The sequence below is a fragment of the Pelophylax lessonae genome (assembly GCF_965119305.1).
Source record: "Pelophylax lessonae genome assembly, chromosome: 3".
Taxonomy (NCBI): domain Eukaryota; kingdom Metazoa; phylum Chordata; class Amphibia; order Anura; family Ranidae; genus Pelophylax; species Pelophylax lessonae.
The window spans coordinates 641,118,019-641,133,513 of NC_138770.1; the positions used below are offsets into that span (position 1 = coordinate 641,118,019).

The 15,495-nt window shown below is 44.5% G+C and overlaps 1 protein-coding gene across 2 annotated transcripts in view; it reads left to right on the forward strand.

Annotated features, from left to right (window-relative positions):
* The window catches only part of PRKCE (protein kinase C epsilon), a 670,827-nt gene that overhangs the window by 237,830 nt on the left and 417,502 nt on the right, over window positions 1-15,495 (forward strand). For both annotated transcript variants that reach the window (XM_082249847.1, XM_082249848.1), the window contains exon 2: window positions 5,280-5,343. In XM_082249847.1, the coding sequence (XP_082105973.1) occupies window positions 5,280-5,343 (64 nt within the window). The remainder of the gene's footprint in view (window positions 1-5,279; window positions 5,344-15,495) is intronic.

Below are 15,495 nucleotides of genomic sequence, written 5' to 3' on the forward strand. Positions count from 1 at the left end.
TAATCGCAGATCTCATACTGTGTGATTCTCATGCAATGCGTGAACTGGCACTGAATGGCAGGGTTTCCCGCATCGCACCAGTGTGCGAGCAAAAAACTATTTTCAACTTAATTTATCCATTCATCCAATGCGCAAAGAGTTTTTTTACGAACATTCTCGTCCAAAAATCTATATGTGTATGGCCAGCATAAAGGAAGGGTATAACCCCACTGAGTGTTTCTTTTTTTTTTGGCAACTGGGGAGATTTCTCTTCACTTCCTGTCCCATAGACACAACAGGAAGTTAAAATAAAATTCTTCCAAAAGGAGGGAATTCATTGTAGTCCCCAGAACTAATATTCCCATTTGAAGATTTCCCCTCTTTTCTGGTGACAACCCAAAACGTAAGATTTATGTTCAGAGACCTGCAAAAATCTGCAATATTGCTGCACTCCTTGGTAACTTTATTGAAGTATAAAAATCACATCACAGGTATGACCTGAACATAAAAGGTACCATTTACAGACATCCCGACCCAACTTATTTAATGGAGGTGGCACTCCACACCGCCGTTGCCCCCCCCCCCCTGCACTGCTGCGCCCCTCTTGCACCGTCGCGCACCCCCCCACCCCCGCACTAATTTGACACAACTAAAGGATGATGAAATGAAATGGAATCAGTATACAGAGGTTTCCTTCTTCTGAGAGATATTAAAGGAACACTCTAACCGCCATGACCACTTCAGTGATTTGAAGTGGTCATGGTGGGAGAAGTCAGAAACACTGCACATGCTGGGATATTTACAGTTCTGTATGGGGGGATAGTTGCACCCCTAGCACATATGACTTAGGCAGCCAGAAAATGTAATGTCCTTATTCATACATGTATGATCAAGGAACATGACATATTATGACAAAACACAACTAGTGTTTAAAAAACATATTGCAACAATTTACACACACTAATGCACATACCTTTTCTACTTATTTTGCAGACCGCTGGTGGTTACTGCTGGTGGTTACTGCTGGCGGGTTAAGCTGGCAGTTACTGCTGGTGGTTAATGCTTGTGGGTAGTGCTGGCGGTTACTGCTGGCGGGTACTGCTGACAGGTAGTGCTTGTGTGGTTACTGCTGGCGTGGTTACTGCTGGCGTGGTTACTGCTTGCGGTTTTTTCTGGCGGGTACTGCTGATAGTGCTGGTGTGGTTACTGCTGGCGGATGCTACTGGTGTGGTTACTGCTGACGGGTACTACTGGTGGGGTTACTGCTGGTGGGTACTACTGGTGTGGTTACTGCTGGCGGGTACTGCAGGTGGGGTTACTGCTGGTAAGTACTGTTGGCTGGTAGTGCTGGTGGGTACTGTTGGGGGGTAATGCTGGTGGATACTGCTGGTGGTTACTGCTGGCACTGCTGGCGGGTAATGCTGGAGGAAGCAGCGGCTGCAGTGGAGAGCAGAGCCGCTGCTTCCTGTATGGCTCCAGTCACAGGCGGAGGAGGGGTGCATTTCATATCACTCCGCCTGTGACCGAGCCAGAACTATACAGGAAGCAGCGGCTCTGTCATTGACTGCAGACAGTCTAAGTCTCCCGCTGCTGCCGGGAGATCGCACGGCACTTGCAGGTGTCCGTGAGCCGCCGGCCAAAGGCGGGAGACTCCCGCAAGTCGCAGGAGACTTGGGATGTCTGCTTTTATGTTCCGGTCATACCTGTGATGTGATTTTAATACTTCAATAAAGTTACCAAGTAGTGCAGCAATATTCCGGATTTTTGCATGTCTCTGAATCTCAGACGAGCCGTGCAGCACCCGGGGTTCTTGTTCACCACGTGTGAGAGTCGCTCACTCACCTAGAGCGCCATTTCTTTGACTAAGATTTATGTTCACTTTTAGTGAAAATGATCACTAGGACATGTAGAGAAGGTGAAATCTCCCTAACGGGGGCACAGACAGCGGTAAAGTAAAGGTACGGCAGGTATTCTAATCCCTCTCCACTTTATCCATTAAAAAAAATAACTTGCAGGGGTGCTAACTTTTCACCAAATTTATTTTTTTTCTCAAAAAAACAAAAACCAAAGTATGGCTTTAGACACCTGAACTGGATAGAAATTTGTTGTGTATCTAAAATGAATCTGTGAAGCGCGTGGCGTAGGAATGCCTGCAAAACGCCAGGAATCCCCATTAATACAGACACTGCCATACATCATGGAAACTGCAGGGATGCCACACATCTCACAGATTCCACTATTTCCACTGTTATGACAAGTGCTTCAGATTGTTTCCGATTGTGTGTTTAATGACTTTTCCAACGCAAGATCAAGTACAGAGCTGCAGAATTTGTTTTTAAAGGGCCATCCGACCCGATGAGCACATTTTCATGGAAAGTAATTCTAGAGATCCTCCCAAGTCAGTTTTTAACTTTCTCATATGTTGGAGGAGGGTGACCCTAAATTCTGGTTTAACCACTTGCTGACCAGTCACCGTAGTTTTACAGCGGCAGGTCGGCTCTGTTACGCAAAATGACGTACATGTACGTAGCATCGTGTAGCAGTCAATGTGGGCGCACGCACGCGCTGATTGGCTAGAGGGGGAGCCTCAGATGTCCTTAGTCTTCCATGTTCAATGACGTTCAGCATCCATTAACCACTTGCTGACCAGCTGCCGCACACATATACTGCAGCAGGTCGGCTCTATCAGGCAAAACTATGTACCCGTATGTCGCTTCATGTAATAGTCAGTAAGGGGCATCCGTGCGGTTTGGCCACAGGAGGAGCCAATCAGAGGGTCCAGCGGCTGCAATGTCCGCTGAGCACCCGCGATCGCTCCCCATGAAGACAGAACGGCGGTCTGCCTATGTAAACAAGGCAGACCACTGTTCTGTCACCGATGAACACGGGGAAGTGTTTTCAATGTCAAGCGGCATCTGCCAAAGCCGGCAGAATATTAGCATGCATAAGGAAAGGGATGTATTCCAGAGATAAAACTATAATCCTTCCACTTTATAAAACTCTGGTCCGACCACATCTGGAGTATTCTGTCCAGTTCTGGTCGCCAGTCCTCAGGAGGGATGTGTTGGAGCTGGAGAGAGTCCAGAGAAGGGCAACTAAACTAATTAGGGGATTGGAGGACCTTAATTATGAAGAGCGTCTGCAATCGCTTGATTTATTCTCCCTGGAGAAGAGACGCCTGAGAGAGGACATGATAGCAATTTATAAATATCTCAATGGTGATCTCAGCATAGAAAAAAGCTATTCAGTCGAAGGGATTGCATGAGGACAAGAGGGCATACAATGCAATTAGAGGAGAAGCGTTTTAACCTCAGGCAACGTGGGGGGTTCTTTGCTGTTAGGGCTACAAGATTGTGGAATTCTCTACCACAGGAGGTGGTTTCTGCGGGAAGTATGGCTACTTTCAAAAGACTCTTAGACGTACATCTCAAGGATCAGAACATTCAGGGGTATGAGAGATGATTACGGCCACACACACCTACACAGGTTGAACTGGATGGACTATTGTCTTTATTCAACCTCACCTACTATGTAACTATGTTTTCCTGCGACATCAGGCATTCTAAAATGACTGGATGAACGCTCTGCACACTGCTATGCCCTTTCAAGCAAACTTTTTAATACAAAACTTGGATATATTATTCACATATATTGCAATACATGATTAAGCTGGCCAACTGCGTCAAAGTAATCCCTCTTTAGGCAGTTCTACTCTCTCTTACCTGCTACCTCTTCTACTCTGCTCTTCCACTGCAAATGCTACTGTGGGCACATTGCCAACCTGGGGCAAACAGACACAAAATGGGGGAGAGCTACGAAGTTTAGGTCTGGCTAACCTGTTATACAATAAAGACAAGATATACCGGTGCTGACATTCTAGGCCTCCAATGTAGTCAAGTTCGTTCGCCAATTGTACAAGGAGGTGTGTGGTGGTGGTTTTCCAATAGCGGGGTATGACCATCCTGGCTGCTGCTAGAAAATGTCTAAGGACATACCGTATTTTCCGGCGTATAAGACGACCCCCCTAATTTTCAAGTTAAAACATAGGTTTTGGGCTATACTCGCCGTATAAGACTACCTCCCTTCCGAAGCAAGGCAACGCCATTGAAAAACATCAGATTTCTCATAGATCTCCAAGGTACCCCAAGTACTGTAATACATGTAATCTCTCATAATATCTCCAAGGTACCCTAAGTATAAGTATTAATGGTAGATGTAATCTCAAGACGCTGGCTGTGCGGGAATCCTGTACCGGTATACCATATGTACCGTAGCTTCGGTTACATACAGTGTACTGCGCTGAGCCAATCACGGAGAGCGATGTATTCGATTATTTAATGCAAAACCTGCTCGGATTGGCAGAGTCAGAGAGGCGGGCTGATGTTACTCCGCCAATCCGAGCAGGCTGTGCATTCAATTCTACGGTTCATACGGTATACCGGTACAGGATTCCCACACAGCCAGCGTCTTGAAAGATTACATCTACCGGTAATACTTATAGTTAGGGTACCATGGAGATATTATACTCAGCGTATAAGACGACTCCCTATTTTTGGAGGATTTTTTTGAGGTTCAAAAGTAGTCTTATACGCCAGAAAATAGTTTTTTTTTTTTTTTTTTTTGTGGATTTAATGTGTCCAGGAATAATGGAGAAGAGTGCTAACGTAGAAGAAATCAGGATGTGCGTCGCCAAAAAAAATTTATTTTTTATTTTTTTATGTATATTATGATGATATTATATTATTTACACTTGCAGTTGGGAAGGGGGCCAGTTTTACCGCCCATTTAAAAATAATGGCCTAGGGCCATGGCAAAAATTGTGCCCCCCTCTAGTGAAAATGACCCATCCAAGCGAATGGGTTTATGCTGCAACTATGATCCCAATACTAGACTTGCAGTTGTGGGTATCGTATCCCCATTCAAAAACCTTGTTTGGCATTCTCCGTATCATTTCTTAAATGCCTGTCAGTCACGGGACGGCTGTACCACTCTCTGAAAAGTGATCTGTGTTGGATCACCGCAAATGTAAACGAACCCTTACTGGGGGTATTTCCTTGCACATGTAGTAAATGTGATTGACTGTGAAAGCCAACAGGCACTGTAGTGTAGCGCACACATGGCATTTCTCATCTGTGATGGTACTTTTACTGGTTGTTAATGATGTTTGAACCAATAATGAATATTTTTCTGATTTTTGAACCAATAATGAATATTTTTCTGATTTTTGAACCAATAATGAATATTATTCTGATTTTTTAACCAATAATGAATGCTTTTCTCTATGTGTGTGTCATTTACAGATTGACCTGGAACCGGAAGGAAAAGTATATGTAGTAATAGATCTCTCTGGCTCCTCAGGGGAAGGTAAGCAATTAGTTCACTTGTTTATAGCTATTTTATGAAAGGTTCTCCAACTTCATTCCCTGTGGACCATATACAGGCTGAGATCTTGGAGCAGACCCAATCGTTTTTGATGAGGCCTTGTTCATTCCTGTTTAATGAATAATACAAGACAACACAGGCCCCAGTTGTGTTTCAATTGGATGCTTGTATTGATCACAGCTGCAGAATTTTCTCCCGCATCAAACCTAAAAAAAAGTTTTCTCTCCTGAATGGTCTTCCCACCATTTGTAGATTAATGCCCTAACACAGTGGTTCTCAACTCGGGTCCTCAGGACCCACTAACAGGCCAGATTTTAAGTGTCACCTTGGGTAGATGCAGACAAGAATACTGCAATCACTGAGCAGCAAAATATATCACCTGCGATGTATTTCAGTTCTCTTGCAAACCTGGCCTGTTAGGGGGTTCCGAGGCCCGGAGTTGAGAACCACTGCCCTAACAGGTGCTATAAACTGGGGTAACAGTACATACAGTGAGGGAAAAAAGTATTTGACCCCCTGCTTATTTTGTACGTTTTGCCACTGACAACGAAACGATCAGTCTTTAATTTTAATGGTAGGTTTATTTTAACAGTGAGAGACAGAATAACAATAAAAAAATATATCCAGAAAAACGCAAAAAAAAAAAAAGTTTTTAATTGATTTGCATTTAATGAGTGAAATAAGTATTTGATCCCCTATCAATTAGCAAGATTTCTGGCTCCCAGGTGTCTTCTTTACAGGTAACAAGCTGAGATTAGGAGCACTCGCCTAAAGGGAGTGCTTCTAATCTCAGCTCGTTACCTGTATAAAAGAGACCTGTCCACGGAAGCAGTCAATCCGATTTCCATTTTTCCACCATGACCAAGATCAAAGAGCTGTCCAAAGGATATCGGGGACAAGATTTTAGACCTACACAAGGCTGAAATGGGCTACAAGACCATCGCCAAGCAGATTGGTGAGAGGGTGACAACAGTTGGTGCGATCATTCGCAAATGGAAGAAACGCAAAATAACTTTCACTCTCCCTCGGTCTGGGGCTTCATGCAGGATCTCAGTTACAATGATCTTGAGAACGGTGGGGAATCAGCCCAGAACTACATGAGAAATCTTGTCAATAAACCCAAGGCAGCTGGGACTATATTCACCAAGAAAACAATTGGTAATCCACTACGCTGTGAAGGACTGAAATCCTGCAACGCCCGCAAGGTCCCCCTGCTCAAGAAAGCACATGTACAGGCCCATCTAAAGTTTGCTAATGAACATCTGAATGATTCAGAGAACTAGGTCAGTGTTGTGGTCAGATGAGACCAAAATCCAACTCTTTGGTTTCAACCCATCTCGCCATGTTTGGAGGAGGAGGAATGCTGCCTATGACCTTGAGAACATAATCCCCACCGTCAAACATGGAAGTGGAAACATTATGCTTAGGGTGCATTTTTCTGCTAAGGGGAAAAAAAACTGTTTTGCCGCATCAAAGGGACGATGTACCATCAAATCCTGTATGAGAACCTCCTTCCCTCATCCAGGGCATTGAAAATGGGTTGTGGATGGGTATTCCAGCATGACAATGACCCAAAATACACAGCCAAGGCAACAAAGCATTCGCTCAAGAAGAAGCACATTAAGGTTCTGGAGTGGCCTAGCCAGTTTCCAGACTTTAATTCCATAGAAAATATGTGGAGGGAGCTGAAGGGTTGAGTTACCAAACATCAGCCTCGGAACCTTAATGTCTTGGAGAGGATCTGCAAACAGGAGAGGGACAAAATCCCTCCTGAGATGTGTGCAAACCTGGTGGCCAACTACAAGAAACGTCTGACCTCTGTGATTGCCAACAAGAGTTTTGCCACTAAGTACTAAGTCATGTTTTGCGAAGGGGTCAAATACTTATTTCACTCATTAAAATGCAAATCCATTTATAACCTTTTTTGAAATTCGTTTTTTTTCTGGATTGGAAAAAAGGTGCAGGTGCTTCTTTTGACCCTATAAACTCCAAAATGCCTAAAAAAACCATGAAAACTGCATAAAAAAGTAGGCACCCAACTGTAAACCTAGCCTTAATCATTGGGCTGGCTTTACACCCATGTATTGTAGTAACATTCGTTACCATGTGTTTAGAATTAGCTATCCAATCCACAACTAAAGTACCCTTGCCGTAGCTCAATACGACGCAGGGCAGAAAGTGATGGGAATCTCTCCAATTGGGATAAAGTAAAAAAGTAAATCATATATTTTTATTAGTTAAAGGTTGTAATACGTTGGGTATACACTAGTAGAATTATAAATGGAAATTTGTACAAAAATTCTTACTACATTTAGTATTAAAATATTTAGTACATCTCAAGTTCGTTCGAAAGTAGTTCAAGATTTCATTGAATTTTAACATTAGATTTTGAACTGAATGGCCTTTACCAGACGAAAACCACATACACTTGTAGAGATTAGTACATTTGAGGAAAAGTTTTCATACTTCTCTTTCCAAGTTTCTCATCACTGCGGTCGAAAATAAGTGTTGATTTGATCCCACTAATGATTAGAGAAACAACCCAATGTTCTGACAACGTTGAATGAAATGCTACTAGTGTGTGTCGAGCTTTAAATTAGCTTGAGAGAGTGTTTTTGTTGCGGTCCGTGCCTTCTTGTCCCAGTGGCACTCGCACCTCCCATTTCTTATATAGGCGTCATAGGGACAGGAAGGGAGGGAATTTTTACCCCCAATTGGGGTCACAGACAGACATATAGAACCCACTCTAATCGAAACTAAAAGATTAGGTTGGAGTAAGCTTTAAAACCTGGGACTAAATATCAATAAATGCAAAGTCCTTGGTACAGTCATTTGCATATGGGAAGCCACATACCACAATGGAGCCTCTGTCCATATGATTATACTAAACTGGGGAGATACCATATATTTATGTATTGTGGGTTTTTTTTCCCCTAATGATAGGAAAGGCCATCCATGCTTGTGGTCAAACCACAACCTTTGGTTAGAGTAATATAATGTAAGTGAAGTGATTAAATGAACTCAACATAGCACTTAATGGTTTAAAAAACAAAACATATCCTGACCCTGGTTAGATCCATTAAAACATAGGAATCATTGATGTATCTCTAATGTGTGCAGTTCATGTGGTGCACCCAGACTCCAAGGGAGAGGGGTCCTACTATGCACTCACTGCACACATTGGCAGTTTGTTTTGGGGTTTCACCCAAGTGGTTGCTGTTTGGCATGGGGCTTAGGGTGGCCCGGTCAGGACAAAGAGGGATGAGCTGGCCATTGGGGTCCATGTCTTCCATTCTGTTACTTGCCTTGCTTCCGCCAATGCTTCTGTTCAGAGGCGTAACTAGAGCCTTCAGGGCCCCGGTGCAGGAAACCATGAAGGGCCCCCCGGACCCTTGGCCGGAGCCCTTCCCTTCAAGCCTGGGGCTCTTCCCACTGATCCTGGGGCCCTTTACTCCCATTGCAGGGCCCTTTATTACTGTGCTGCAGTGGGACCCTTTCACAAGTTCTGCAGTGGGCCCCCTTCCTGCCATCTTGGGGACTCCCCACGGTGGTGGATTGCCTGGGCCCGGTCACAAGTGTGACCTTTGTGATCCTGGAAGTTCCCCCACTGGTATCAGTAGTTTTTATTCTTTGGCGTTTTAATTGTATTATTTTTTATCATTTTATTTTATTTTTTTTACAATGTCACTGACTATGACTCTGTCCATCCAGAAAAGGAAGGAGCTGGTAAATTACATATTTACCAACCCCTTCCTGGTTCTCTATTGTGACACATCCCCTGCAGCAGCCGGCAGTAGAGGGGAGGGAGCACAGTGGGGGGGGGGGGGCAGCACAGTTGGGGGGGGGGACCAGGGGAGCACACAGGGGCCCAGAGACAGCAGAACACAAGTGAACTGAATACACTGCCCCTCCTATCCAGATGTACAGGGGTGCGGCACAGGTCCCCTGGAGCATGGGGCTCGGTTGCAATTGCAACCCCTGTAGTTACGCCCCTGCTTCTGTTCTTTTTTTAAAACCAAGTCCCTCCCTGTCATTGTATGCCAGGACTCATCAGAGACAGAGTGGTCTCCTCCAGACATTTGCTTTAAAGTTCTGGCTACAAGATAATTAGAGGCATCAGGCGCCATGAGAGGAGATGGTTTAAGCACAGAGCCTTGGAGGTTGTGAGTTTAACTTGCCATATGCCACCAAGGTGTTCTCTAATTGGACCAAGTGGAGATTGTGGTGTCACCTCCACGACTCTCCACCACATCCAATGAGAGAATGTCTTGCATTAACTCAGAAGTAGAAATTGCGGTGTCACCTCTACGACTCTCCACCCCATCCAAATACCAGATGTTCTGGTAATGGCGCCAATTCTTTTGTGTTCACTACTCAATAGGACAGCCACTTGGCACTACTCTTGGAAGACATGGCGACCACTCGACTAGCGGTGCCTACTACAGTGATTTCCAGCCTCCGAAGGGATGGCACATACATACTTACATTGAACCAAACTGGACCAGTGTAACAATGCTATAAAATATTTACCTAACCTTCAGCTTTAAGAGAAGTTTTTTGAAGTGGAAAACCTCTTTTAGCATCGGCATAAGAACTTGGAAGCTTAGTCACATGTCGCTGTTCCTCAGGCACAAATTATTCGGAGGGTTTTTCTGTTTTGGCCGTGTTTTCCAAATTTCTGGCTTGGATGTGAATGGTGTACCACATAATTATAAAATAGATAGTTATGTAATGTGGTTGATTCACAGCTTCCATCTGTTGTGGAAGGGTTTGTGCCAGCTCGCCCGCTTTCCCCTAAACTGGTGTGCTTTGCGCCTCATGTCCGGGCTGTGATGTGAGTTTTACACCCGGATCTAACACGGTGACAAGTTGTTAACAAATAGTTAATGGTAATCTCCGGCTGCTCGCACGGGCTCTGTGTTTATGGAGCTTTACTTCTCTGCCCGTTCTAGCAGCTTTGCGTTGTAGAGCTGAGCGGTTCGCACTGTTTTTGTGTATTGCTGGCAACGTTCAGCTTCACTGTGGTTTTGTGGAGCCTTAAAAAGGCTTTATTCTTGTTTTAAAGAGCACCGGTCACCAACCTAAAATATTTGAAGTGAAAAACAGAAAAATAAAGTATTTTTAAATGCATGCTTGCAATGTTTTTTCTTTCTATAATTTATTTTTTTTACACTTCCAGTGTGCCCTTACTAGAACTTGCTAGAAAATTTTCATCCTTACGTTTCATAGCCCTCTCTCTTATTATCTCCTTATCCAATTACTCTCTGTGCTGGCCCATCTCCGCAGCTCCTCCCCTCACCTTTCTACATAACCTTTTATAGAATAGCTGGAGGAGGGGTGAAGGGGATAGCGTGTGCTTTGAGTGACCGCTCTGAGTCTTCTGGGGCTGCTAACCTCACATCCAAGATGGCGTCACCCAGCAGCATGTCAGGACTTTTGGATGCCAACTTATGGGAGGCTTTTATGGGTAAATAACATGCATAAAAGACATGAAATGCACATATAATCCTATAGGAAGTTGGTAAAATGAGTGGTCTGGCGATGGGGTTTTTTTTTTTTTTTTTTGGGACCCATTCAAAATTATCCATTGTTGTGCATTCCATTGACCGCTTGCTGACAGCCCTATAGCACATTTACTTCTACAGGGCGGATGTGCTGCTCAGGATCACGTCTCTCTATATACTTCCGGGTATCGGGCATGAGTGCGTGCCGCCAGCTGCTCCTTCTCGCTGTGATTTTACACAGGGGTCCCACAGACCTGCCGTCCGCCAGCATCCGATTATCGTTCTTTACACAGGCAGAACGGCAATCTTCCTACGTAAACAAGGCAAATCGCCCGTTCTGTTATTACAGAAGGCATGGATCCTGTGTTCCTGCAAAGCAGGGGCACCAATCTTTGCCTTCCACTAGTAAAGGCACCCCTCCCCCCCCCCCCCCCCCACCCACTACACTGAAACACCAGCTGGGAACACATTTAACCCTTTGATCACCCCTGATGTTAACCCCTTCCCAGCCAGTGTCATTAGTAGAGTGAAAGTGCATTTTTTTTTTTAGCACTGATCACTGTATTCGTGTCACTGGTTCCCAAATAAATGTCAGTTAGCTGTCCGATTTGTCTGCTGCAAAATCGCAGTCCCGCTGTAAGTCATTGATCGCAGCCATTACTAGTAAAAAAAAAAAACTCTAACTTTTGTGCAAACTAGGGATGCACCGACATGAAAATTCTAGGCCGAAACCGAAAATTCAGGATGCCCTTGGCCGAAAAACGGAAAATTACGGTTTTCCCCCAAATGATTTTAAAATGGGTAGAACAGGGGCATACGCCAGAAACAGGCAGCGACGTACACCTGTAGCTGCCACCCTGTCACAGTATATGTACTTTGAAGGGTTGGCAAGTGGTTAATTTAATTGCCAATGGTATTTGTATTATACAGCATGAGGGGGTTAATGTATTGCCACTGGTCACTGATGCATTAGTGACCGACCAGTGGCAGTTAATTAACCCATTTGTGCTGCATTAGTGGCACCAGTGTCAGTGTTAATTAACACTGGTTGCACTGACACTTATACTGGTGTCACTAATGCAGCACAAAGGGGTTAATTAACTGCCACTGGTCGGTCACTAATGCATCAGTGATCAGCAGTGGCAATACATTAACCCCCTCATGCTGCATAATACAAATACCATTGGTAATTAACCTCGCCTCAACTTGCGCTGGGCCCCCCTTCCTCGTGACGGCCATTCATTTCGACACCTTTGACCCATTTTTGGCCGGAAATGGGATAGACCCATTTTTGGCCGGAAATGGGATAGGCCCATTTTCGGCCGAAATGGGATAGGCCCATTTTCGGCCGAAATGGGATAGGCCCATTTTCGGCCGAAATGGGATAGGCCCATTTTCGGCCGAAATGGGATAGGCTATGGACTTATTTGGTATAGCGGCGCATGACCACGCAATTGTCAGGTAAAGTAACACCCATTACCGTGCTGTGTTGGCTTTTTCTCTATGAATGCAAAGCATTCTCTGATTGGATGAGTTGGAGAGGCAGGGCGGTCATATTAAGAGCTTCACCTCCTCTTTACCAGTATCATTTAGTAAAAAAAACAAAAAGTTTTGATACAGTTGTTCAAATATCATGTGACATACAAAACAACAACTGCCATCTTTTTATTCTAAATACACTCTGATTTTAAAATATATATAATGTTTGAGGTTTTTAAGTAGTTTTCAATACAACATTTTTTTTATATGTGTTTGGAAAAAAAAAAAAAAGAGAGAAATTAGTTTAACCACTTTACCACCGGAGGATTTTGCTGTCTTCCGTCCAGGCCACTTTTTTGCGATTCGGCGCTGTGCGACTTCAACTGACAATTGCGCGGTCGTGCGACGCCGTACCCAAACGAAATTTACGTCCTTTTTTTTCCCACAAACAGAGCTTTCTTTTGGTGGTATTTGATCACCTGTGCGATTTTTACTTTTTGCGCTATAAACAAAAAAAGAGCGTTTATTTTGAAAAAATAACAATATTTTTAACATTTTTTTATATGAAATTCCCCCCAAAAAAGATGTAAAAACCTATTTTTTTAAAAATTTTTGGCCAATTTGTTTTCTGCTACATATGTTTGGTAAAAAAAATCGCAATAAGCGTATTTTGATTGGTTTGCGCAAAAGTTATTGCGTTTACTAACAAAGGGAAAGATTTCTGTCATTTTTGGTGTTTTTTATTTTAACGCGTAATGGCGGCGATCTGCGTTTTTTTTTGCGGGACTGCGACATTGCGGCGGACAGATCGGACCCTTGACTGACATTTTTGACACTTTTGGGGGTACCAGTGACATTACTGCAGTAATCAGTGCTATATATATGCACTGTTACTGTAAAAATGACACTGGCAGGGAAGGGGTTAATTTTATTGGAGAGGGAGGGGTTAATGTATGCTTGGTGCTTACTGACGTGTAGGGGGGGAGGTGACTGAGTGAGTCAGGGACAGATCGGATGTCCAGCTATGCTGAACAGTCCGATCTGTCACTCCCTGTCACTATGGAGATCCGCCCGCTGTGTTTACACACAGCGGGCGGATCTCCAGACTCGATCCCCGACGATCGGGTAAGAGCAGCGGCGATCGCCGCTGCTCCTCCCCTGGCCCGACTCCCGCAGTGAATGAAAACAGCGGGAGCGAGCCTCCGGCGGCGCGCAAGCGCTGCCCAGAAGGGGGAGTGTCTGACGACGTTAATACTACGTCGTCAGACGATAACGAGCCACTCTGCCGCAGTAGTATTACTGTGAGCAGACGTAAAGTGGTTAACACAAATTTAGGTTGGCTATAGATTAGAAGAATTTTACCCAATTGCTGCTGAATTGGTCAAAATTTGAGCCATGGATGGTCCTGCAATCACCACCCGACTCAAAGGTTACAGGCAGTCCTCGAGTTACAAACATCTGACTCAAGGCCCGTACACACGTACCGATCGTCGGCATACAAACGTCGGTGGACGAAGGATCTGCCGATTGTACGCGTGTTAGTATGGTGCCTCCGACAGATGTCTGCGCACAATCCGCGGACAAAAGTCTTTCTTGCAAACATGAAAATTTTTGTATGCCGACACCAGAACGGACGATTGTTCGCCTGTCAGTACACAATTCGGCCGACAGACCGCAGATTTGCAAGACTGGGCATGCTCAGAAAATTAAAAACACAGGGAAAGTTAACCATTACATGACATCACTTCTGCAGTCAGCTGAAGTCTGCAGACAAAATTCTTGTGCTGTCCTTGTGCTGTCTTTGCACTTTTCAACAGACACCGACATCCCGGGGAGAAAAGACGAACATTTGTATGCCGACCATCGGTACGTGTGTACGGGGCTTTACAATCAACTCCTACTTACAAACGGAGGGAGACAACAGGAAGTGAGGAGAAATCTCCCCCTAGGAAGGGAAATTCACCCCTGGAAGAGTTCTCATGGGAAAAAGGTGTCTCCACTGAAGCTTTATCACCAATCCTTGTTTCCACAACAACCCAAAATTTTCAAAATCCAGTTGTCATAGGGACAGAAAGTGAGGTGACATCTTCTGAACCGGGGTACAGACAGAAAAACCAACCTTACAGGGGTGTTAACCCTTCCCTATCTATCCAAAACTTTAAAAACATTTTTTAGCTGGAGTTACACTTAAAAAAATGTACCTGTACTAACTTGCATACAAATTCAATTTAAGAACAAACCTACAAGACTTATCTTGTTTGTAACCCAGGGACTGTCTGTATTTAGAAATTCAATTATAAAGTAACTAAAGGTAAACTTTTTTTTTTTTTTTTAAGTTTTGCATAGAGTGGAGATGGATTAGACCCCTGTCAGTTTTTATTGCTGTCTGTACCCCCGTTAGGAGATGTATGTGGTTTTTTTTTTTTTTTTTTTTTTTTTTAATTAACACCTTGGTGGATGTGGCATCGGTCCAATGCTGCATCTGTCCCCCGGGGTCTCTAACACTGAGAACCGAGTGATCAAACAATGCCGTTTGCTCAGTTCTGACAGCTCTGTGATCAGAGAGCTTCTGACTGTCAGTCACCGCTCTCTACTCTGCCCTCTCCTCACTCATTGGAGCGCTGGGCTGTGGAGGGGATGGGGAGCAGCTGGCTCAGACTCTCAGTGGCTCGTTGAGAGGCGGAGCTGAGTGTCGGCCCAGGGATCTAGGCGAATCCACACTCTGTGGTCATGATGACGCAGAGCCTGGACCAACTCTGTGACATCAGCAGAGAGCGGACTTCAGCCCGCTGTCTGCTGAAAATGGGTCACAGGAGTACAGAATGAACTGCACTTCTGTGATCCATAGAAGCATACTTGCCAATTGTCCCGTTTTTGCAGGGACAGTCCCGGCATATAGGAGCCTGTCCTGGGTTATTAATACTGTCCCAGCAAGTGCCCGTTAATCGGGCTGCCCGTAAATGCCCGTTACGGGCAGCTGCTGTATGTAAAAAAATGGTTGCGTGCCGACATTGTAACTGCGCATGCACGTTCCGACGTTTGCTGGGCTTGGGAAAGCTCATACAAGCTCGGCCGGGTGGGCACATGCGCAGTTACGTAATGGCGCCATTAAAACCTAATTATTCCAGATAGTATATTTAGGTTTTATCGT